This window comes from Echiichthys vipera (assembly GCF_963691815.1).
Source record: "Echiichthys vipera genome assembly, chromosome: 11".
Classification (NCBI taxonomy): domain Eukaryota; kingdom Metazoa; phylum Chordata; class Actinopteri; order Perciformes; family Trachinidae; genus Echiichthys; species Echiichthys vipera.
This window is the reverse complement of record NC_139836.1, coordinates 16,534,704-16,560,276: the sequence shown is the minus strand read 5'-3', so window position 1 is coordinate 16,560,276 and position 25,573 is coordinate 16,534,704. Positions and strand designations below refer to the sequence as shown.

Sequence of the window (25,573 nt, the reverse complement as noted above, 5' to 3'; positions counted from 1 at the left end):
ATCTCCATTCCATTTTTGATACATATCTCCAGTCTTTGTACAGTGTAGCTCTCCAACTTTGCTTCAACATTGCAGCTATAGAGGGCTGTAAGCATTGATCACAAACGCTGAGGATGCTCTTCCCTGTGCTGAGTAAGGAGGAGCAGAGCTGTGGTTATGTGGCAGACAGCAGGCAGACACATTACTTGCTGCATTAAGATATGCTTTGTTTGTATTATCTCCATTCAGGAATGAGCTTAATTGATTCTAATTGATTGGGTTATTGATCAGGTCTGTTGCAGAATGAGAAGCAGATATAATACAGTAGTGGTGTGTTTGCTGGCTTTTCAGTAGACTGGCCCTGAATTTACTTTATGTCTAATTTTGGAAGCTGGGTCCTTGAATAGTAAAAGAAAATGTAGGTGTTGCACCCAATGTCAAGCAAAAGAATTGTATGTATGTGCCAGTCTTTCTTAAGCATACTGTTTCTTTCTGTGTGCCTTATATTGTCTCTGTACGGGTGCATGTGCGCAACGTCTCCCTGTTTCAGGACATTTTTCCCCACATCCCTGCAAAATATTTCATTACTGCAACAAAAGAAGCCCATTAACTGCACTGTAAGAACAGAGTTCAACTGTTGTCCCCCATATTCACCATGTTTGTCTGCTTTTCTGGCCGCTCTCCAGCTAATTTGATATAACAATGCTCCACAAAACCGCCTCAGGACTTTTTTTAGGTGACAGAAAATTATCAATGATGCCACATGCACAGCTGAATGTCAACACCAACTTGACTTGTTTATGAAATATTAAAGCAGTGAATTATGGGCACCATGCAGAACTTAATGATGATCGGAGTCATTATAACTTCGGCATCCTTTGTTTTGGCTAATGATTAAATTCTACGACTACTGTATTCAATTTTGGAGAGATTAAATGTGTTTTTCACGTCTTTTGTATGAGTTGGCTGGATTCCGTTGTCCATATTGGTACATTTTTGGATAAAGAGCTGATTTGTATAAGGATATTGTGTTATCATTAGCTGCCATGTCAGGGGGCTTAACATCTTTGCTCTGGAGCTCTCTTAAAGCAACATCATTATATTAGGACATGATGTTTTTGGTAATATTATTTGTGGCATGAATAGATATAACCTGATGTATAAGAGTATGATACAAAATGTATAAAAAATAGGCATAATAGCATATTTTTGTATGGGTGGTATATTTTTTTTAGGGAGATGTGTCCAAATAAAAGAAAGAAATTGATGTGTTGATGTCACAAGAAGGTGACTCATAGTCAGTGAAAGCATTACTTTATTGTAATATTTGTAGGGTACTTTGAACATGCACGCATAATGTGTAAAAAAAAAAAAACAGGATGTGAGTACAACCTGGCACGACTTCTGACATTATCTCCCTCTTCTGTGTCACCAGGGTGTCGCTTCATCAATTATTGAAGCACTACTTCATGGTAATACATAATTTCTTATCAATTATTCATGATAATGTGTGTGTAGTTTACTTAATTGTGTTATTGACTATCAAAAGTAATTTCCTGAAAATCCTCAAGGACGCAAATTGAATCAGCCCAACTACTGGTCGTGTGCTTTGCGGTTAAGTATTCTCAATCTGATCAGCTGATCCTTTATTCAAGAGTCGTTCTGGTGAGGAGATATATTTAAGAATAATAAATCAACAAACTATGTATGAACAGCCCTGAAGTGATGAGAGATCTTTTTTAAAAAATGTAAATGCAACATTAATAAATAGCATATATCACGTTTAATAGGGTTTATTAAAAAAAATGCTCAGAGAGAGAAAGAGGAAGAGGGTGTAGAGTTCCTAAAAGTAAATAAATAATAAGAGTCATGATTGCTCTCCTCTCCCGGCTTTAAGGGAAACTGATAAATAATGTATCAGAACAGATGGCTGGAGCGCGAGGCAACAGGAGAGGAACATGAACGGCTACATCTTTAATTGTTTTAAAGAACATGTCACAACAGGACTGGTGTGTTCCCTGTCTGCTGGAGCTACAGATGTGCTAACAGAGTGGAAGGGACAACCAATGCTTTGTCACTGGGTCTGCTTCATCCTGTCTGAACATACCGTAGTCTGGCCTACGTACACATTTACACTGAAAAGGGTTGATCAACATTAAAGTGCACTTTCACTTTAAAATGAAAAGAATGAGAGATTGTTTGAGCCCAGTAATGACCTGATGGCATAGACATTATATTGCCAAAATCCTCCAGAATCTGCGCTGTCCTGCCATCAGTTCAACACTCACAGTTTACATGCATTAACATTCACAATGTAAGCATCTGTCCTCTTTATGAAAACGAGAGGAAACATATAGATTACTTGAATTCACATTATGAGATAGGTTTTTTTGTTGCACACACAACGTATCTATCTTAGTCCATCAAATAGAGTCCATGAGTGCGCGAAGACAGATATGGGTCCAAAACCACACTTGTGCTTCTTTGGGGACAACAGGGTCCCAAATATTCAGCATTTCTCACAAACAATAATTTACTGTCAAATAAATATTTTAATGTTTGCTTCCATACATTGTGTTATCAGTATAGTCTTTCCCAGGCTGTTTCTGGAGTCAGTCAGAAACAGTTGTGCTTAGTTGCTCATAGGACCAGAGTAGAGTAGTAATAACAGGCACGATCACACAGATTTAGAGTATCAGTACATCCACGTTTATGTCCAGCGCTTCACTTTTTCTCCAGTGGTTCCTTGGAGCAGTGAGGGTGTTTGTCAGGACTGCTGCCTAGGACTGAGACCTTGGTGGCCGGGCTGGGACTGGAGCTATCTCCCCCTCTCCCAACAGCGATGGGCACCTCGATGGCAGGACCTGCCGTGGGCCTCGCCACCCCGGCAGCACCCATGCCGACCCCGGAAAGGACTCCCACACCGGCTCCTGGCCCGGTTGCCGCACCGAGCAGGTTGGCAGACTGCAGCACAGCCTCCGAGTGCTCACGGGCTTTCATGCGCAGGGCGGCCACGCTGGCTGTGCGGTTGCCCTGACAACCGTAGGGTGGCAGGAAGGACAAGCCCATGGGGTCAGAAACACAGCAGGAGCACAAGCCGTTACCTGTAAGATAACAAAAGTGGGGCTCTTGGTGAGACTAAAATCATGTCATCATTATTACCGTCTCTGTTCGCCAGTTTTAATGAGAAACATATTTACCTTTCAGTGTGGCGACCTGTGAGAGGGCCTGGGCATAGGTGGCAGAGTTGAGAAGTGTGCCTGGTATACAAGATGGGAAGAAGGGACCACTTGGACCCACTGTCCTGTTGATACTGGAGATAACACACATACTATGACTTATTATCTAGTAAAAAGTTTAAAAAGACAAATTATTCTAGAAATATCTATAACTATTTGACAACTTTTTTTTCTTTCTACAAAGTGTACTGCAGAGCTGCTTTTCTCTGCGACTTTGATTGTTTCATAATCAGTTGATTTGGAAAAATGTATTAAGGACACCTTGTATTCTACAGAAATGATCAGATGGCTGTCAGAGTGTTGTGGAAAGGATATTGCCCATTATTTATTCTCATCACCCGGATCCACCAGTCTGCAAATCTGGACCAGCAACCTTTCTGCGACCAACCGGATACTGTTTCACCACTACAGCTACAATTGTCTGTCTTTTCTCACCTCTGCTGCATCTCCATTGGTTCTTTCTGCTTCCTGTTGTGGTCCACTGGGGACTGAGAGTTGATGCTGCGAGATGGAGGAGTGCCATCACTCATCTGCTCTTTCCCTCCTTCAGGGTCTGCGCTCCCTCGTTCCGTCTTCCTCCACTTCGCTCTGCGGTTCTGAAACCAAACCTGTTTTAGAAAAAAAAAAGAAAAAGAAAGAGGATTAAATTAAATTACCAATTAAAACCGGAAAATTGCTGCATTTCCTGAAACATTAGCAGCTTGCATCCATTCATTTTATTTATTGAAAGTAGCTTTATATCCATGGCAAATTAGCTCTTACAAAAACATCTCTTTCATTTTCTTTCGGCATATTACAGACAAAGAAATGCAAATTTAAAGCATACATATTATATTTTTCTGTCTTGTTAACAGGTTTAGCAAAATTTAAACAAATTTGCTTTGATTTATCGTGCAAGTCAAGAGGTGTTTGAATGCGTCACACCAGTGCTCTAATTTCCCACCGTCCCTGCCTTATGCCAAAAAACTTCACATCCACACAGCTGAGAACACATACAGCCAAGTTCTGGTATCTTAATCGAATGAAGGTCACTGCCTATAACAACATTTAATTGAGCAATTTTTCATTATCATATTTTAATGACTTCCCAGTGACAGTTGTGCTGCCTGAGAGAGAGGCAGCTATGATGAAGTCGTTTATTTCCCTATTTAGTGATTGTTTGACAACATCAGATTCGATTAGGACTTGGTTCTAGCAGGCATTAATCATGATGTGTGAATGGAGGTTAGAGTCGGTGTGCATGTGCTCTGCATCCATCCTATTGTACCAGAGGTATAAATGATGTCAACAGCCAAACAAAACACATGCATTCATTCGGCATAAAGAAAGGACAACATTTCGGTGGCAGGACAACAATACAAGCAATGGACTTATCTCACCCTTGCACCTTCCAGCTAGAAGTCGCGCCCCCCCATACACACACACACCCGTCTCTGAATGGGCTATAATTGCTCCATTAATCTCAATTTGCAGCGTGCTCTTAATGCGGGGGAGGCCCATTGACACTTTACAAAAAGGGGGGCAATAACACTACAACAGAAAGGAAATTTATTTTCTAATAATAATGTAAGTTTAATATCCCTGCATACTGCGGTGGATTCATGTTCAGATTTAATAATAGGAATGTGGTAATCGGATTAGGAGGGGAATAATTTGTTTACAATCCCTAATTTACAGCGCTGGATTCCATTATCAACCCCGCCATTGGGTTTAAGCGATAGTAAGATGACCCTGGGGAACAAAAGGCAAACTATTATATTTCCCACAATTAGATCTGTGCGCACAACAAAACCCAAAAGCAAATCTGGAATGCAGGAAATTACATACAGGATACATAACTTAATTACATCTGGCCAAGTTTACAACTGCGCATATGTGCAGGGCAGGACCGGAATATAAATTGCCAAATTTAAGGTGTGTGGGTTTTTTTTTTTTTCTGTGTGTGTGTGTTTGTGCTTTAACGCGTGCGTGACAGTGAGTTTTGGAGGCTATAGGCTTTGCCCTCTTTTTAAAGCACATATCGTTTTCTGTGTGCGTAAGTGGAAAAGGATCCGCATGGATGATGTATTCCTACCTTTGAGACGCGGACAAATTAGTGAGGAACATTATCGCTGGTTAATTATGAATGACCGATTAATCAAGCTAATCTAATATTCACCATTATGTTGATGTTATTAAAGTGCATCGCCGGAATGACAGAGTGGCTTAATTTACCCTCTCTTGCATGGTCAAACGTGCCCAGGACACATTACGCATGCTGCTGCTGCTGCTGCCTACCTGCACCCTGGCCTCGGTCAGGTTGATCTTCATGGCCAGCTCCTCCCGGGTGAACACATCCGGGTAGTGAGTCTGGGCGAAGACGGCCTCCAAAGCCTCCAGCTGCATGGAAACAAAACACCAGTTATAGCCTACTTTTAATAAATCTATTTGCTTTTGATGTATTTGGATGTATTTTCTATTTATTTATCATTTTCTTTCTTTCTCTTCCTTTATATTATAATATTCAGATCGTCTCTGGTTAAAAACGACTCGCTTGCACATTTGACAGAATATTGGATGAAAAATTAAAGTAAAACAGGTTTAAATATTGGCCTGACATCCAATTGCCTGCATGCATAGAGAAAGCAATTATACAGTTATGCCCGCAAATGATCTTCAAAAGTACAGATCTTACTTTCTAGAGGTCTCCTAATCTCCTTTTTTTATTTTCATGTGTGAGGCAATCCATTTACTTTCTTTTGAGTTGTGATCGCATCAAACTAATTAAAAGTCTAATTTTGTGTCTATGATTGATGATTACCCGGAAAGCACAACTCTCTACCAAAGTCCTTCATTTTCAAAACTTTGTGTTGTGTTTTGTGTGTGTTTTATTCTTTTCCTACTTTTAATGAGTGAAGTTGCATGTGTTTCTTATTCGGGATATTTTTGTCCTGGAATTTTTTTTACCTGTTGCAGAGTAAATGTTGTTCTGTTTCTGCGCTGTTTTCTACGTAGAAATCCATCATCAAAATCAGCCGGGGCGTGGTTGCCAAAGCCGCTTGAATTCACTGGAGAGAAGAAAAAAAGGTTAATTGGAGAGAATTTGGCCACTTAATAAAATTCAGTTTACAAGTGTTTGTTTGTATTTAAATTAATTCAGTAAATGTGTAGAATAAATAAATCTCCCAACTTAAAAAAAACGCAGAAAAAAACCCTATTGCTTCATTTTGGCCAAAGCAGACCAGATCGCTGGCACATTTTGTATTTCCATTAGTAGCATGAAACATTGATGTTGGGTGTCTGAGGGGAACCATGACGGACTAAGAGCCATGACACCCAACATCTGTGCCCGGGACAAAACGCCCACTCTGCCCCGGGGCCAATCCACCAAGCGCTTCTCCCCACACACAGCCAGCAGCCTGACACAGAGAGGAAAATCCGGCTTAACCCTTTATATCCACCTTTCGAATATAGTGGGAAAAGCGAAACACACTTAGAGAAACATTTAGATGTGTACGCATTAAGAACCCAACTCATTTAAGTTTACATTTGGAAAGATTTGCTAAATATCTGTTTTCATAGTGCTGTTCTGGCGATAAAAAATATTTGAATTTATCACTGCATACAACTAAAATATCCTTTTCTAAGCCTGTCCATTTTTAATTGACGATCATAAAAATAAAAGAGAAAAAAAGAAAACATCTGCTCAGGCCTATATCGTCCTCCAACAACAACACGCTGCTCCTTACGCAGCCGGAACATCACAAAAACTTTTCAGACTCTTGCTTTGAGAGAGACATTACAAATATCTCGCAGCTGTGTGAAATCAACTGGAAACGTAGCGGGAGAGGAACACTTACATGTGTTGGGACGACAGCACTCTCCGTCCAGCTGAGGCGGACAGTGGAAGTAGAACATCCTGGCGCGTCTCCGAGCTGCGAAACTGAACCTGGAACAGAGACAAAAGTTTCACCGTGCGATTTAGATCTGCGCTGGATACAAAAATATGGACACATTAAATTATCTTAAAACAGAGGTGGAAAGGGGGAGACTCTGGAAGATTCTAAGTTGATGTGAGTGAGCACCCTACCTGCAGATGAGGAGGAGGAGGATGCTGATGTGAGTGACTTCCCGCTCTGGAGAAAAGTGGCTGCTGCACATCCACTGACTCTCTGACTGGGAGTGTCCAGATCTCTCTCACTCTGTCTCTCTCTCTCTCCTACACACACACACACACACACACACACACACACACACACACACACACACACACACTCTCTCTCTCTCTCTCTCTCTCTCTCTCTCTCTCTCTCTCTTTGGGAGTGTCCAGATGTCTCTATAACTGTATAACTGTCTACAGAGTGTTAAGGCTTTCAGCTAGTGTCGCAGAATCTCACGCCTAATTGGTACTAATCGGATTATCACGGCTTTGTCTCTCTCACCCCCAACCCCTGATGTGTGTGTGTATGTGTGTATGTATGTCAGGGAGAGAGAGAGAGAAAAAGAGAGAGAGAGAGAGAAAGAGAGAGGGGGGGGGGGGGGGGGGGGTTATACCCAGGGTGGCAAACGGCAGATCTGCTCTGGTGCCAAAAAATTCATCACAAGTGATTGTTATTCTAGAGTCAAGCATATTCCCTAACCATAAACATGCACACATATCCGCTGCACTTTTTATTTGGTTCTTTCATATATTAAAAAAAGGAGGATGACTGCTTTTGGGTTTTAGATTGACTGTCGGGTGGGTTAATTGCTCGTCAGGGTGTGTTAGGGGGTCCGCTTTACAAGGGCTTGCGCATGTAGAACACTCACAAGGCCAAATTTTTGATTTTGTTCACAGCAAGGGGTCCCGCGATTTATTTCGCTTCCTCAGATAAATGATCTGCTGCGGGACCCTTTCAATTAGTTTTAAAGCGCATCTGGGACGGCAGAGCGCAGACGCCATGCGTCTCTGAGGTGGAGGCAAAATGAGGCTTCGAGAAGCAGCTGAAATTTAGAAGAGGAGTGCGGGATTGGACTAAACCACATAAAGTGCAGAAAATCCCTTCTAATGGCGCGTAATTGGTTCTGTAATATCATTACAGGCGGATAATGGCCAGTTACAGGGCCCCGCGCTATTAAGGGTTTCCCTGGCGTGCAGCGTTTATGTTATTAAAGGGGGAATATAATGATATTTTAGTTATTAAATGCGCGTAATTAATTTATGCACCACTGAAAATAAAGTTGTTATTATGACCTCGGCGAGGTGCGTGGAGAAAATTGAAATCAAATAACGGTTGGTAACTTTATCCCAATATTTGGTCTAGACAACTCTGACAAGAGTGCAGGCCTGAAGTGGATGTGCTTCATGTCAGCGGCTTTCCTCTCCGTCCTCTGGTGATTGCGTAAGTGACTAAATGAATTACACTCTGATCTTCGTCGGTTAGAAACGATTTAACATGTTAACTTGAACTATGCCTGGCAGATTTTAGTCCCGTGTTTACATGATTTCTACAGTTATCGGGACTTCATTTCAGGACCGTGGTCAGCTCCACACCTCATACAAGTATAACTCCGCAATCTTTCTGGGAGAGGGATCCTAATGTAAAATTAAATTTAGTGTCCATAGTGTTCATAACTGCCACCATCATCAACTACAAAACAGTTCTTTGTTGGTTCAGCAACCGGGCTATATATTTATGGGCTGATCATGCACTTTAAAATAAAAGTACTTTTTCTTTTAGATTCATTTAGAGGAATTCATATTCATTCATAGACTTGTTTACTCTAATCATGTTCAAATATCCAAACGGGGAAAAACAAGAGTTACAAAGTTTATTCCATACAATAAGAGCAAAACAATGCATCACATTCTTTAGAAAACATGACAGCTAAATGACTGCTTTCTGCCAGTTTTTCCACAAATAATGGGAGTTAGGTCATCTGAATAATACTGAAGCCCCCCTCCCACTCCACACTATTTGTGTACAGTTTAAGATAAGTCAGTGATTTCAAAGTCTACCAAAAACCATGGTGATTTGGTCATATTTACAAAATGACAAGCTACTTCACTTTTATAATTTATATAGGCATAATACAAAATATGACACAAACAACACGTCTTTGAATAACTCATTACTTGAGGTAAAACAGTTTTAACTTTCAGGCAAATATATAAAACAAGAGATTTCAAGTGTAACCAGGAACAACATTGAACAGACACGTAAGCAACTGCAATCACGTGTGCAAACATGCACAACATTCAAACCAACTCAGTTGTCATCTACTGAATTAACCGTTTAATTAAAATCATTGAGTCATTTTAAGAAAACCATGTCCAAATGATCTGATTTCAATTTTTTAAATGTGAACGTTTTCTAGTTTCTCCACTCCTCTATGACAGACTGTAAACTGTATATTTGGGATGTGGACAATACAAGACATTTGAGGACATCGTCTTGGGGTTTGGGTAACAGGGATAAACATTTTTCACCATTTTCTGGGCAAAACAACCAGTTGATTAATTGAGAAAATGATCGACAGATTAATCGGTAATGGAAATAACCCGTAGTTGCAGCAAAAATGTATGAAAAACAAACAAGACAAAAAAAAGGTATTCTAGGTTTAAAGTCATAGCTGTCAAGTACTCATATATGCATTACAGTTCAGTCTTTTCTCCCCTTTCATCTGCGCTTCACTCAGCGGAAGCCCTCCTTCAGTCTCCACATGCCGTCCTGACCAGAAGTCCTGTGGAAATCACAGATGCTCCTGAGCAGCTCTCTGAAGACAGGCGCCTGTTTCTCCGTCAGTCTTGGTTTAAAATACTCCAGCACTTCCTGGGTGGTGGCCTGTCCGTCCTCATTCGCCTGGAAGGCTACAAAGTTGCGCACGTCCACCAACAGCTCGTCATGCTCAGTGGGCGGAGCTGGGGGCGAGCTCGTTCCTGGAGCTCCAGTGCTGTTCTCTTCTTCTGCTGCTTCTTCTCTTTGGCTGGAAGGCATACTGAGGTAATTCCGGGCTTTCATTTTAGCCAACAGGGAGGAGGAGGAGAGTGGGGCGGAGTTTGAGTCACCTTCTGCGCCTTCCCCACTGAAATGAGCTCCTGAACCAGGCTTCTTTGACACAGACTTCTTTACAATAGCAGCATCCTAAAGAGACAAACAGATCAATTAATCACAAATGCAAAATAACTGCCATACCTATACTCTGCATCTTTTCATAATAACACTGCTGTTACCTTGCATTTGTTTGGAGTGGGGGCAGATTTTACGGAAGGTGCAAGCAGGAGGGAATTATTCTTTTGTCCAAACCGTTTCCTAAGAGAGCAAACAATGGAAAAACTCAGATCCTTGCTTAACATGAGATTAGTGGAGGTCTAAACAAGCCCAGTGTGTCCCAGTGAGACTGTGTACCTCGCAGGTGGAGGAGGGGGTCTGTTGTAGGACAGCCTGCACTGCTGGCGAGAAACCTTAAGCGCTTTCAGGGCATCTTTTGCCACCCTGTTGGCTTCCGCCTCCACAAGAACATAGTCAGGATTGGACGACTCCATGATAGTGTCATGCTGCATTACACTGTGGATACCTGAAGGAGAAGAGTCAACAAAGAAGCTTATTGTTTTGTAAAACTTTATTAATAAACCATGTCTGATACGGCTGATGGGGTTTGTGCGCATAAAGCCTACCGGATTTCTTGAAGAGCTTTGCTAAGACGTAATCATCTGATTTCTTTTCGGTCTCGTTGTCTTCACCCTCCGCTTTCTTAAAGGTTTTTTTCTTCACCAAGTGAGAGATGCGGTGGCCTTCGCAGCGAGAATCCTTGACATGTTTACGCTTCTTATGTTTGTGTTTGTCCGAGTCAGCTGAGTCGCAGTGCTTCCTCTTTTCCCTTTGTTTCTGTGGGCTGATGAGGGCAGAGTCTTTGTCTCTATGTTGGTTAGAGCTAGATGAGTTTGAGTCTTTAAATACTGGCTTGGCTGCGCCCCAGTCGTTGTTATTTTGCCGTGTATTTGCTGAAATGTTTGGTTCTATATCCAGCCCATTTTGGTTGGTGCTTGGACTGTTTGTGTTTCCATCTTTTAATGTATGAGCATTTGTAGTGGACTGTCTGCTGTTTGCGCCAGATTCATTCTGGCTTGTTGAGAAGTACTTTTGTAACTGGCTGCCTTGGTTTACCATGTTTGACGGCCTTGGCCTTTGAGGCTTCTTGGGTGCCTTGACATCAGAACCTGTACCTGTACAATCAAAACAAAACCTGTAAGATATACACATAATCTAATAATCTGGCAAAACAATGTTTCTCTGGTAACCGCAAGACAAATTTGCAAACCTGCAAATATGGCACTGGTCTCTGTTCCCTGCGCTCCATCAGGATCAGCCAGAGTGAAGAGCTCATAGATGTCGTTAGACTTGAAGAAGCGTCTTTGTTTGGGGTCCTTCAGAACGCGGTTGGTCAGAAACTGTTTGAAGATTTGCCTGAAATTACAACAGATAAAATACAAACTATGATTACTTGTGTGTAATTTATTTTACTTCAGCAGGCAACCCTGATCATTTGTCACCACAGAGTAGTTTGGCTGATGGATGAGAACATTTGTTAACCACACCACTGTATGTATCAGAATATAATCCCTGTAGTTCTTTCAACTTGCTTTTTGAAAGCACTTTACAGACCCAAACCAAACAGAGCAATAGTTTAGAAGTCCTAAATTGGCCATTTAATAATGCAGGAAAGCTTTTCAATTATGGAGAACCGGGATAGTGCAAGTGGTTATACAGCAGTGATGCGAGCAATTAGTTATGTTGTTACCAATATTCAAATCAATTGAAATAACTTAAATGCAAGATTGCATTAGATAAAGAACAAAAACTAGTGCAGGTTTTTTTTATAACTTCTTTATAACTGAGTTCTGTAATTGGACATTATGTGTATACATTTACAGCCACACATGAAAAGAAAAGCTGCACTCTGACCTGTGGTAGATTTTCTCCTCAATGGTCCCTGCAGTCAGCAATCTGTAGACAGTCACCTGCTGCGTCTGACCGATCCTCCATGCTCGCTCCCGTGCCTATGAACACCACAATACCTTCAATTAAATTGTTATGGTGAATTATCTGAAACACACAGTCAAGATTTTCGAGGCTTAAAGTAAACAAGAAAAAAAATCAAAAGCAGGAAAAGCCAAAACTAAAAATGTTGTAATTTAAAAAAAAGAAATAACAGAAGCACATGAGTAGAATAATAAAAAAAAATCCATGAAAAATGATACACTAAATGAAATGAAATGTTTTATTTGAACTATTAAGTGTGTGTATCTGTCTCACCTGTGTGTCAGTACTGGGGTTCCAGTCTGGGTCATAAATGATGACTCTGTTGGCTCCAGTCAGATTGACTCCCAGACCTCCGACTCTAGTGGTCAACAAGAAGATAAAAATGGATTTGTCCTGTAAGGAAAAACGCCTGTGATTAATCAGCATTGTTTCCACAGTTTTATACTCCTTTTATCATCACTTTGGGATATAATCATATGAATAAATTACATTTAATTCTCAGGTTTATTTGAAACGTTCTCTCAGATTAAACCAGATTTAAAGAGACTTGATGGCTTAATCTAAACTTGGCTTTTGGTTACTTGAGTAGGGAAAAATGAAATCTGACCTTCCATTACACAAACTCTTAAATACTGATAAGTTTTGCCAGGTATTTGAACAGAATCAGAGAGTTTTAGAATATGGCATTAGTCAGAATTTTAAATCTCTCTTCTAAAGGCAGAACAATAAGGTACATCCAGTTTGACCAACAGATTGTCATCAATTAGCATTTCCACCTCAGGGTGTGCAGAGTTCCACTGAAACACTTTGTCCCTCAGGACGGGATTTTCATGGGAAACACTTAGAGCCATTAGGGATGAATAATCCTTACATCGTTGTAGCGAGTGATGAGGGGCTGTCGGGAAGCTATTGTGGTAGTGCCGTCCATTTTCAGGTACGAGTATCTATTCTCTGTCACAAATATCTCCAAGATGTCCAGCATCTGGAGAGGAGGTAAAGACGACGGAGAAAGTGTGAGAAAAGTAAGAAAGGGAGAAAAACAGGGAGGAGAGATGGGCAGAGGTTTGGATTATCTCTAAAAGGATTAGAGCAGATTAATATTACATGGACAGAGATACCGACAGGGAGGGTCTCAGGTTCCCTCTGAGGTATAATCTCATTGGTATTGACTGCAACAGCTGGGGCCTCGCTCACGTTCTCTCTCTCTATCTTTCACACACATCTCTCTCTCTCTCTCTCTCTCTCTGTCCGTCTCTCTCTCTCTATTTTAGAGGCACAAGAGTTGTAGGTAGCCAGCAGCAAATATAGAGACAACATCTACAAATTACATGACAATTTAATACATAAATAATAAAATTTGACGCAGGACACAAATTACATGTCTTGCTAATGCAAAAATCCACTAAAACGTTCATTGATACAAACCGAAAAAAACAATAATTGTATACATTAAGAGCTATTTTAGCAACGTGACTGAAAGTCAGAGCAACGTGTTCCTAACCTGTCTAGACTGAGAGAAGAGCAGGACTCTGTGGCCCTGTTTGAACCAGAGTCGCAGCAGTGACTCCACCACTATCAGCTTGCCTGAGCGTTTCCAAAAGCCAAAGTGTTCCTCCTTAGTTAGCTGGTCCTCTGGGACTCCCCTCAAGATCCGGGGGCCGCCTGAGAAAAGGTCCGGGTGGTTACAGATCTTACGTAGCGCTATCAAACCTGAGAATACCTAAACGGCACAAAAAAAAGAAAAAGAAAAATCAACAAAGGTCAGTTTTAAATACTGTTTCTTTCTTTCGACCTGACCCTGGATAAGCAGGTGAAGGTGGGTGGGTGAGTGGGTGGGTGAGTGAGTGAGTGAGTGAGTGAGTGAGAAATGGTGGCAGGTGACAAACCTGATAACAATAAGATTGGTAGATTTTATGGCACTTTACAGCGTTGTACCTTTAAACAAATGAGCACATTTACTTTAGTCTACAGGAATTAGTTACATAATTTATTTACGGACAATAAAAGCGTGTTTCTTGATGAAGGCCCAACGGCCACTGCATTAGTAATGTTGGTTAATGGACTGAGAGTGACCACTGAATATGTCTATAAAAGCGTGTGTGTTCGTGTGTGTGTGCGTGTGTTGTGGTCACCCCTGGCTCTCCACGCACATCGTCCATTTGGTCAGTGGTGATAAATGGTTGAGTCTCTCTCTCCAGGGTCTAGCTAATGTGAGAAGACCGACTACACAGCTTTCTTAAAGAGGACATCTTAAAGAATACTAAATTCAAGCAATTAGGGGTTTAACAAAAATGTACAAAAAAAAAATGAATTCCACTGATGCCACTTCTAGGTGTTTTTCTTTTAGTGTACAAGAGTGCATAAAAATACACATGGGCGCACACATGGGCTCACCTCTGTGAGCGAGAGAGGTGAACTTCTATTCATCAGTTAGGAGGTTAAATAATGAATAAGGCAAGCCTTGTTCCTGGAAGTCTTCTTCTTGACCAAGAGTTTTGCTCTTCTTGTCCTTATAACGCAGCGTGGGTCAACACAAAGTGCCCAAATGGACGAAGTGCAAAACAAACACAGTGAACACGCTGTAACTATGAAAGTGAGGCTTACCTGCATGTCTCCGTTAAGAATCTGATAGACCTCTTTGGAATCTAAGAAGCTCTGATAAACCTGCCGCTGGTCCTCAGTTAATCTGCAAAACAGAACCTACACAAACAACACACACACACACAGCAGTGTAAAATTGTGTAATAAGCAGTGAACATCCGCTTTAAAGCGAAATTAGAGGGAAGCAACGTGTTTTCAGAGCCACTGTTGTCCCGAGGGACTGATTTAATGAGCTGAAATGGACCGAGGAGTCAACCAGCGGCAGCCGCATTGGACAGACCAGGGACCAGCCACCTTAATGAATACCTTCTCCTTTTACTTTACTAGGACTTTATTAGCTGGCTTTACCTGACAAGGGTCATGTGCATTCATCAAATACTCCTTAGACATGGCACACACAGTCACATCCAATCATATAAACACCTCCCCAGTTAAGAGAACTGAGAGGCTATTCAATACTTAAACACAACAGGGTCACGTGTCTTAGAGTGTGATTATTACCTGTTCATTTTTGTCAGGTAAGGAGAGGTTGTCCTTGACGTCTGCCTTCATTCTTCTGAGCAGGTAAGGATTTATGGTGTCCCTCAGCACGCATGCACACTTAAAAGCTGTCTGGACCTGAAATACAACACAAAACAAACAGCTTTAAAAACAAAAGCAACATTCTGCTCACACCCATCAGTGTGGATTGTCCTGAGGCATGAGTGTCATTTAGGCTTTCCTCTGCCCGCTCTCATCACCTCCCTCATGTTGCCGTCCCTCTCAACAGCACAAGCCATTAAACATTGATCAGAGTGCTGTTGGTCTTGAGGGACAGAGGCCTCTTTCATCAGTACTACTGGCCGGCTTCATTGGAAACAGAGGGGGAGCTTCAGTCACACCCTGCACTAGAAGCCCCGCTGCAAATGTCCTGCTACACCTTGTCCAGAGTCAGTGCTAAAGGCCAGTTAGCCTTTTAAACATTAACTCACTGGGGGTTCACAGAGGGATCAAAGACACCATCAGCACTGCTGGAGGGGACAATAACGTTGTGGGATTTAGGGCTCAGTGGAAGGTCAGAGTGGAAAAGAAGAAGAGGAGGGTGGCAGATGATCTGGTGATCTCTGCACAAGCTGCTGAGTGGATTCACATGGGGATGAAAACACATGCTTCAGTAATGGATCCCACATCCACGTGTTCCTCCAGCCCCACCCCATCCGCATACGTTTTTACATGCATCTCGTTGTACATATGCATGAACATCAGCCGAGGACCTGCTTTGCTCTGCTGTTCTGAGAATTTCGAGAAGAGGATAAGGCAGCAGAGCTTAGCCCTCTCTGACCATTTAATAACATTAATAATTAGTAAAGGTTTTTATTATCGACAGCGGAAGAAGCATCAATAGCCAGCTTAAATAATTAAATCCATACAGTCAGTGGGTTATTAACGATTGAGCACTAATGACAAAGGGCTACAATTTAGCTCACTGGCTCTCCACTTTAGCCTCTCCCTCTCACGCACACACTAGGGATGTACTGAAGTTCCTTTGCATGGGCCTACATTATGCACTGCATTTAATGGCTCTGATGCTCAGCTATCTCTTCTGACTTGATTCCATCTAACTCTCCAAAACTGTGTCTACACCAATGTGTGATTTCGTCGTAAAGTGACACTTTAGCCCTTCAGTGCTCCCTCCCTACGCTATGGCTACATGTTTACTTATGGGTTGCTGGATAATCAATTGCTTCTTGTCATATGTATGCTATGCACCCTTTTTCTTCTCTTCCCATTAACTTAATTTACAATGGCTTTAACACTATAGTTTTTTGTGTTATCTTTTCTAATATATAAAGTAACTATGTGAACTTACTTTGAATGAATGACTAATTGAAATCGTATCGTACTACCCAAAATATAAAGATAAAGTACATGACACTGTTGTGCTCAGTTTTATCTTCTGAAAATTTGTCAATTTAAGAGGTGACATTTTGTAGCATTTGTATGTGTTCCAGTACCTGTACAGGTGAGGCATTGCTGTATCCTCCCATGGTGATCGGCACAGAGAACTGCTCCATGAAGACAGGCAATGTCCCCAGTTTGCCGGGGAAGACAAAGTCAAACAAAGACCACAACTCCTTCAAATTGTTCTGCATGGGGGAGCCCGACAGGATGAACCTGTGTGGAGTGCGAAACTAGATAGACAGAAGAGAGAATGTATGTTATATATTCTTTAAGATCAAAGTGAAGTCCTAGCACATATGATTTTGCTGTACAACAATGAATCGAAGTAAATAGCTTCTTCTAAAAAGATAGGAACGTAAAGAGGGATAATCTAGATAACTGACACAAACGAAGAGACATTTCTAACTTTTTCAACTCAGAAAAGTTTAAAATCTTTGTGTTCGTGAGTGTGCCCGTGTTTGAAATAATACCTGTTTGCAGGCAATTGTAACACCAGCATTTGGATTCCTGATCTTATGGCCCTCATCCAGTATAATGTAGTGCCAATCGTAGCGCTGCAATGTGTCTTGCAAATTCCTCACAGCTGAATATGAGGTTATCAGGATACCATGACATGATGCTATCTCTGGAATAAGCTTTTCCTGCAACAGAGAGAAAGAACATGTATAGATCAGTACAGGTTTTGGTCAGTGCAATTCCTAACCATCTCTGATAGCTTGAGCATTGAAGTAGGGCATTGAATTGAATGTGTTTGAGAATGGAGAGGTGAAGAGGGGAGAAGGTTAGGAGATAGTGCTGCATAAACAGACCTCTAGTGCCCCCCAGAGGAAAAAAAGACCCTGAAGAGAACTAAATTATGAATATGAAAATCAAACACACAAACAAAAAAACACAATTACCTTGTTACTGGTGAATGAGCCAGTTTCATGTAGAACAGCCACCCTGAAAGGAGGCCACCAGGTGTGAAACTCCTTCACCCACTGGTGCATGACTGTAGCTGGACACACGATGACCGTCGGGCCCAGGCCAACATACCTACAACCAAAAACACAGTACAGAAACGTTGCAAAAAACTGCAATTTAAATGGGTAACAAGGGAACTCAGGGTTCATTTAACTTTGGAAAACCTCAGCAAATTTCATTTACAAATTAAAGTCATCATTTCTATACCAAATTATAGAAAAGAAAGAGTTTTCCCCCTCAATAAGTGAAAATGAGCTTTGCTTGCATGTACAATGCGTGATGCATTTAGGAATAAGGGAAATAGAGAAAGCAGAGAGCCCGAGTAAAATAATGAAGCTGAATGATATTACTACAAAGTCTTCATGCACTGCTCCACACACTCTCTGCGAATGAATCTAAAAAAGGTGCATGAGATTTGCTGAAGATTTACATGAGCTTTGTCAAACACACACACACATACACACACACGCACGCATAAAGATACACTAATGGGCTGGTATGAACCTCTGCCTGGTGGAGGCTATTGATACTTGGCCATAATTGAGTTTGCAAGCAATCAATTTGTGGGCGTCCATAGCAGACAGAGTATTGACCATTGGGGAAGCTCCGCCTCCTAATAGTCATACTCCTGAGTATTATCACCACCACAGCGTTGCGTTTTTCACGGTTGATTTGTTGTCCCACACCTGCTCCATACCCAGTTCATGAGTCAAAAATTAACTTTAAGTGTCCATGAGGACACTCAGTCTACTCTAACACACTCTCAAACACACACATGCACACAAACAAAGTGTCAGTGTTCTCTCTGATGTCTGCAGTAAGAAAGTGAAGAGTCTGATAATTGAAACATGTTTAATAATTCAGATGAACACTCTCAAGCAGAAATCCCCCTGATCAAATATTCATACCATACAGACACAAAGTCTCTGGCCACAGTTTGTTTGAATTTGAGTGTGTGTGTGTGTGTGTGTGTGTGTGTGTGTGTGTGTGTGTGTGTGTGTGTGTGTGTGTGTGTGTACCTGTAGTTGGATCCTCTGGTCCTCAGTTTGCTGTAGCTCAGTCCAGCCAGAAAGCTGATGACTTGAATGGTTTTACCCAATCCCATCTCATCTCCCAGGATGCCGCCCGCCTGCTGACAGTGGAGTTCCCACATCCACCGCACACCTGTCTGCTGGTACCTGTCAATGTTAGATACACATATGCAAAAACTTAGAACACACATGCATGACAACATCTATGACAGGGAGGCCTGCTAATCACACCTCATTTAAACTGAAATCTGGTTTAATTATGCTTGCCAGCTGAGTGTCAGAGCCCAATCCCCATCAGCAAAGGAATGAAGCACATATTTGATGTGAATTTTGCCACAAACATTTTGAAAAAGACCAGGCATGTGGGAAGTTCTGAACATATACAATATATATATACAGAGGTTAGCTTGGCACTTTCAAGTGTTTTCACAGACTTACAAAATTAACTACCAATGAAAACCCCTGAGCTATAGTAGGAGTAAGTGAATCAGATTTATGGTGTTTTGATCAAATAATCTTTGGTTAATTATTACAGTTTCTGGACAAAGGTTATTAGACGCTGAGGGCGTGTTGTAGACCAAGGAACCAGAGACGGTACGGTTACCGTTTTATACGTGTATTGCTTTACAGCCATTACTAAAATGCTATCACATCCTTAGTTGACAGTTGAGAACATTTGTAACTGACTGTGTGGATATTTGAGAGAACACTCTTACTTGTAAAGTTTTTTCCACAAGAACCCGGGCACTTTGAACCCTTCGTCAAATTCTTCATCACTGTCGTCCGTAAGCTCCTCGCCTCTTTCTCTCTTCTCCTCCCTTTCTCGAAGACGCTGTCGTTTCCATCTCCTAGTAGGAGAATGGACACATAATAATGAAGCAGTAGTGGTAAAATTAATTTCTCTATTTTATCTTGAAGCTCTTGGAGAGGTTCCATCAATATTAGTTAGAAGTCAAAACACCACAAAAGACCTGCTTCACCTGCTTTAGACTAAAATGTGACACTAGTGACCTTCCCTATGCATACTGGGATAGGTCCAGCTACACACCTGTAAATTGGGCAAGCCAGAACATAAAATGCATGGATGGATGGATGGATGGATGGATGGATGGATGGATGGATGGATGGATGGATGCTCAATCTGCAGCTTTTGCACTCACTGATACATTTTAAGCCTTGCCTACACAGGTGTACGAATAGCAAATGTTTTGAGCTGTGGTATTTCCCTTGAGCTGAGAAACATCTAAAGCAGAAAGGGAAATGTAAAGGAGAACCGTTTTAATGGTGCAGGAGAGAGGGCAGTTAGAGGCACAGTCGTCGCGCAGCAAATGAAGATTGATACAGACAATTAGTAGTGCGAGTTCCCCAGAAAGGTGTGAGGTGGAGAGGATAAGAATCCATCTTCATTTGGGCCTGGTCCTGTCACCCTGCCACAAAACTGGTCCTTTAGCTGGGCCTGGGAGACCACACTCTCTAATTAAGTCAAGACTAAGCATTGGTTCAGTTAATTACACTTTTCTGCCCCCCACCCCACCCTCCACCCAACTACAAATACAGCTCGCTCTAATAATATCATTCCTCATATAAGCTAGCCTCACCATCCATGCCGTGTCTGTGCTGTTGAATTGACATTCAATCACTGTAGTGTAGAAAAAGGACACATGCCAACACAATTTATTTGGCAGCTATAAATATGAAATCTCATTAGGGCTGCTCTTCCATTAATTTGAGCATTAGAGTGAGTGAGTGTATAAAACCATGTGCAGGAGGATAATTAGGCCAGTGTGAGAGCAGAGAGAGAAGAGGACCAGGGAGTGAATTTGCTTAGTCAAGAAACAGCTGCCAATCTCATCTGGGATTAACGCTCCTTCTGCACTATGGAGCCAACAGAAGGCGACTGCTTTTCCCCTTAACTAAAGGGAATGACAATAGCACATTTGCACCACCGCCATTGCAAATGTGATGCAAAGTTAAAGGCTCAATCTGGTGTTTGTTGGGCATTTCATTTACAAGCCTGGATATATGTTTTCTCTTCAGAGGAAGATTGCTGATGAAAACTTTTTGCACCTTTGCATCCAACCACAATTCCAGGAACATCTACTGTAAACAAAATAAAAAACTAGGAACCAAAACAAGCAATGTATACAAGTTTATAGCAGCAAGTACATGATCATACCTTATTCGCTGTCTGTAGTACTCCACATCTCCATCATCCTTGTTTTTTTTCTCTTTACCCTTCACTTCCTCCTCTTCATCTGAGCTCTCAGGGCAGTATTCTTCATCACTCTTCTCTTTTCTCTTAACTTTCTTCCTCCCTTTCCCTTCACTTTTTTTCTTGTACGGTTTCAACTCATACTCGTCTTCATCATCCTCCCCAAAGCCCTCCTCCATGGCTTCTCTTTCCTCTTGGTCAGGATCCATGCCTTCATCACTGGGCAGATACTCGGACCCCTCACTGTCCGTTTCCTCTCCCTCTGTGTGACGCTTCTTCCTTGGTTTAGGGAGCTGTGGTTCAGCCTTTGGCCGAGACTTAGGATGGGCCTTCAGAGCTGTTATCTGGAGCTTTTGTATGCGCTTTCTCATTTTTTTGTCCTTGGACGGGGAAACAAGTCTGTTGGTTTTTCCCCTGACCACATCAGGGCTGAGTCCGGAGCTCCTCTTCTTCTTCTTTAGAAGCGGCACTCTCTTCCTCTCAGTGGCCATCTTGGCCTGGTCCGCCAAGTAAAGGTCAAAGGCAGAGTTCTCGGCAAGCATCACTTTTCGAGGCTCCTTTTTTTCCTCCTTCTGCAGAATTCGTGTTCCAAAAGGAGTCATGTGACCAGTCCGAATAAGCTCTTCCCATTCGGTCTCCTGAGCCGGCATGAGCATGCTGCCCAGTGTGGATGGCCCGGCTTCTGGTACAATACACACATCAAGCAGTATTAGATACAGAACTGTCGAGTATCAGTCCTTAAAAAGGTTCTCCTGTGGAGTTGTTTTTTAAACCACTTTAAACCGCATTACAGAGCAATGTATTGATTAGAAGGTCCCTGATTTGTTTGCGTCTTGTGCACACATGGGCAAGTGTGTGTTTTTTTTTTTTGTTTTTTTTTAATCTGTTTGAGGTCTGCGGGGAAGAAAATACATTGAACACATTTGTTAGACCTTGGGGAAGCACACAATACATTTGGTTGAGAAACACTGAATTTGAACAGTTTTCGAATGCTCCACAGAACACCTTAATGTTTGCTCTGTGGAGAATTCTTGTTAACAAAATGTTTATATGTGAGCAGCTGTATTTGTTAGTTCAAGCTGAAAATAAACAAACTTTAGGGAGAAGGTTAAGTCAGTACTGAAAGACATTTGAATGCAACACAGCTCTTTTTATAATGCAACTTTCATATATGTGTCAAATAGTCATAGCTCTCTGTGATGTAGAGGTGGTTTCTATACAGTTAATGTTCAGCTCTACATTAAAAAAATCTAATTATCGCAGCCCTCCTATTCGGAGAACATTAACAATATGTCTATTGGCAGCTGTTTGAAAGGTTTTGGTGCTGTATATGATGGTTCTGTTGGATTTTCACAATAAATGTATCGGTTTTCACTTCTGACACACTCATCAAACTGAAGAAAGCAGATCTCAAAGGCTATTGCAAAACACAGCTGGCACAGGGAAGACAACAGGGGAAAGATCAATGTGAAAATGTATTTGCAGAATTTGGTGACGTTTTTATAATAAGAGCGCACATTGTTAAAAACCTTTGCTAATATTTGGTGGGTGTGACAGGATCACAGCTTCTAAAGATGTAACCTATTTGAACATCTACAGCCATCACTGCCCCATATAGAGTATTTGTAATCATCCAATATTTATTCAAGCCTTTGCTTACAATCTCTTCTAACAAGTCATTAAATGGGGAAGGTCACAGAATAGCATTCTTGGCCTCCACAACTGCGAATTGTATTCATACTTTGCATTGTTTCCATTTCTGCTTTGTTTTGTTACACTTTGGGCAGAGCTGAACATGACCCTGGTTTCACATTATCTAGAATATAGAAAACAAGGGACCAGGACATTTTGACTTATTTGACTCAGCATTGATTCCCCCAATTATGGAGTGGAAAATTATTTTAGTAAACACATTGAAAATGAATCACAGGTTAAAAGACTCCTCACCTTCCTCTTCATCATCCTCTGCCAAAAAATCCGTTTCCACCCTCTCGGTGTCTTCTCCTCCCAGGATGGCCTGAAGTCGCTTCTGTTTGGCCCTGACTTTCTTCAGCTGTTTCTCCTTAATTAAAGGGGGTTTTCATCATCATCAGTCAATATTATCTTAATGTTACATCATCATGTAAATCATGCTATCTTTATGTGAGGATATACAGTAGCTAGTTTTTTACCTTATTTTCTTTCTGTCGTTTGACAGATTCAATCTTCCTATTGATATCTTTGCTGGAGGCAGCATAGGGAGACAGCTGCTCGATAATCTTGTTGATTTGTTTCAGAGACGCTGTAATGGACCTGAAACACACACCACGTGATCAGCTCCTTTAAGGATTGTTGTTATTTTGAAATAAAAAGTACATAAGTGAAGATATTGTAGAAATTGACTGTGTGTGTTATAAATGTGTTTTGTCTTGTATTACACTACAGATAAATGAGGTAAAAAATATCTAACTAATAGATATCACCATGAAACTTCCCCCGTTGATTACTTACATTAAGGCAATTGTTTTTTGTATTGCATGTTTTCTGAAAAGCTGTGTTTGACATAATCAGACATTATGTAACACTAAGTTTAAGCGAATTTAGGAGAAATATATACACACATAGGCCTTGTAGACCAAACAAACCACCTACAGGTGTATTATGGCTGTTTTTTCCCAATAGTCTGAAAGAATTTCAAAACTAATTTATGCATGAAAAAAACAATGTTTTTGCTTGGGGGTGTCTCGGATTAAAAGCAATAGACAACCATGTATCTCAGTACAATCTTAACATTTAAACAAGCACAAAGTCATACAATATTGATATCAGTGCAAATTATGGAGATTTAGATTGAAGGATTTCCACAGAAACACTTCAACAACACACAACACAATTGTTTTGCCAAGAGGAAAATCATCTTAGGGCTATATTACTGCAGTTGTTGTCCTTTACCTGACATCATCGAGCACAGAGTGGTATTCCTTCTCAGCCTCAGCCTTAGCAGCAGCCTGGCCGGCCTCCTGGATTGCCTCGTCCACTTGCTGCAGGACACCTTGCTCAAGGACGTCATGGTCATATACAGCCACACCAAGACCCTGGAGTTCATCCGCTCCAGAACTGGCAGATGAAGCCTGAATACGCTGTCTGTCGATCTGCAGCAAGGCTCCAGACCTCTTACTACCTATATCACAACACAGATGGCAACACATGGAGGCATGAGATGGCCAGGAGTGACTCTATCATGCATCAATTTGACATGTCAAAGCTATTCATGATGCTCTTTTGGTGCTCATAGCTCACCGCTGTTGCCCTCCCCGGGTCCAGTGTTGGCAGGATAGGCTGCAGCAGCCTCGGAGCCCTGGCTGTTTTCAGGGAAAGAGCGGACTGCTGACCCCCCCGTGGCCCCATCCTCATCTGTCCCTCCAGGGGTAAGGGCAGCACTGGCTGGGCTGGAGAGAGAGGAGGGCACCTGGTCCTCTGAACCGTCTACAGGCATAGTGAAGCAGCTGCAGGCAGAGTCAGTCATGGGTGTCATTCAGGAAAATGAATAGGCTTATTGTAATAGGCCTATTTCAACTACCTGCTCTATTCTAAGCATATACTACAGGAAGATCGTTAGAACATTAACATAAATAAACATTTAAGTGTCTCCCATATGTCTATTGTTTACGTGGCTGGGCTAGCCTGCTAAGCTAACAGTGAGCCGAACATCAGCAGCGAGTCGGTTTGATTTAACGTTAAACAACCCACAGACTCATACAAACAGGAATTTAACCGAATAACGTTAACGTCATCGTTGTTTAATTGATACATTGAACCGAGCGTCAAAGAGACAATAACACAAAGACTTACAACACCTGCAGTTACACAACTGGCTTGGTTTATGTCATCTTACTAGTTAAGTTCCTGGTTTCCGGTGCAGGAGCAAGGCGAATGGAAGGAGGCGAGGACAAAAAAAACACGTGCTGATCTTTGGGGTATGACGCATGCGCAATGAAACTGTAGCTGCTCTGCGATGTTAGGTACAGTGACAAAATCAGTGCTATACAAATCGATTATGACTACTTTCCAGAACTGGGTACCAATTCTTAATGATATTACTTTTAATGGTATGTTACTGCGTATGTGTCATACACCAAAGCTCAGCCTTTTTTGGTGTCCCAGCCTCCTTCCATTAGCCTTGGCATTGTGTTCCCTGTTAAATGATTTACTTGTTGGACAGCGCCCTCTGCTGGGTGCACAGCTGCTCAGGACTCTCACCCTCTAGATGGCGCAACGAAACCAGTTATTTTTAGTAGAGAGAACAGAGAACTGCACTGAGCCACCCATGGCCCGATTAAAATGTTCTGGAGCACACTGTGCCATGTAACCCATTGCGTTTGTGTTTGTCATAATCAGCTTGGGAACCAGTTAGCTATGTGTGAGGGAGTTTTTTCTCTGTTGCAATCAGGTTTCAGTCCAGCCAGACCACAATGGCAACTTCCAATCCACTTCAAATCTTAACACTTGTATTCCTTTAAGCATCAATCCCTTTTTAATGGAGTTTATTTCCAGCATTTACATCTCCTACAAGAATGTCACAATCATGAGCAGGGCCAAGTACTTGCATCTCAGAGGAAGTTTATT

General features: G+C 41.6%; 2 protein-coding genes across 2 annotated transcripts; both read right to left on the bottom strand.

Moving 5' to 3' along the window:
- Positions 1–2,703: 2,703 nt before the first annotated feature.
- On the bottom strand, positions 2,704–7,115 carry drgx (dorsal root ganglia homeobox; the record flags this gene model as incomplete). Its single annotated transcript, XM_083922685.1, has 6 exons — positions 2,704–3,083; positions 3,180–3,292; positions 3,654–3,826; positions 5,496–5,597; positions 6,165–6,265; positions 7,058–7,115. 6 exons carry the CDS (start codon positions 7,113–7,115, stop codon positions 2,704–2,706), a joined length of 927 nt encoding a protein of 308 aa, XP_083778811.1.
- Positions 7,116–9,204: 2,089 nt separating this feature from the next.
- Positions 9,205–24,473, bottom strand: ercc6 (excision repair cross-complementation group 6; the record flags this gene model as incomplete). Its single annotated transcript, XM_083922698.1, has 21 exons — positions 9,205–10,321; positions 10,411–10,489; positions 10,586–10,754; positions 10,855–11,403; positions 11,499–11,644; positions 12,143–12,237; positions 12,494–12,613; positions 13,092–13,202; positions 13,722–13,940; positions 14,825–14,920; positions 15,323–15,439; positions 16,816–16,992; positions 17,233–17,403; positions 17,662–17,797; positions 18,745–18,903; positions 19,473–19,604; positions 20,933–21,650; positions 22,916–23,030; positions 23,140–23,260; positions 23,900–24,128; positions 24,248–24,473. The coding sequence occupies 21 exons, from the start codon at positions 24,471–24,473 to the stop codon at positions 9,872–9,874; spliced, it is 4,335 nt and encodes a 1,444-aa protein (XP_083778824.1). The 3' UTR covers positions 9,205–9,871.
- Positions 24,474–25,573: the final 1,100 nt, after the last annotated feature.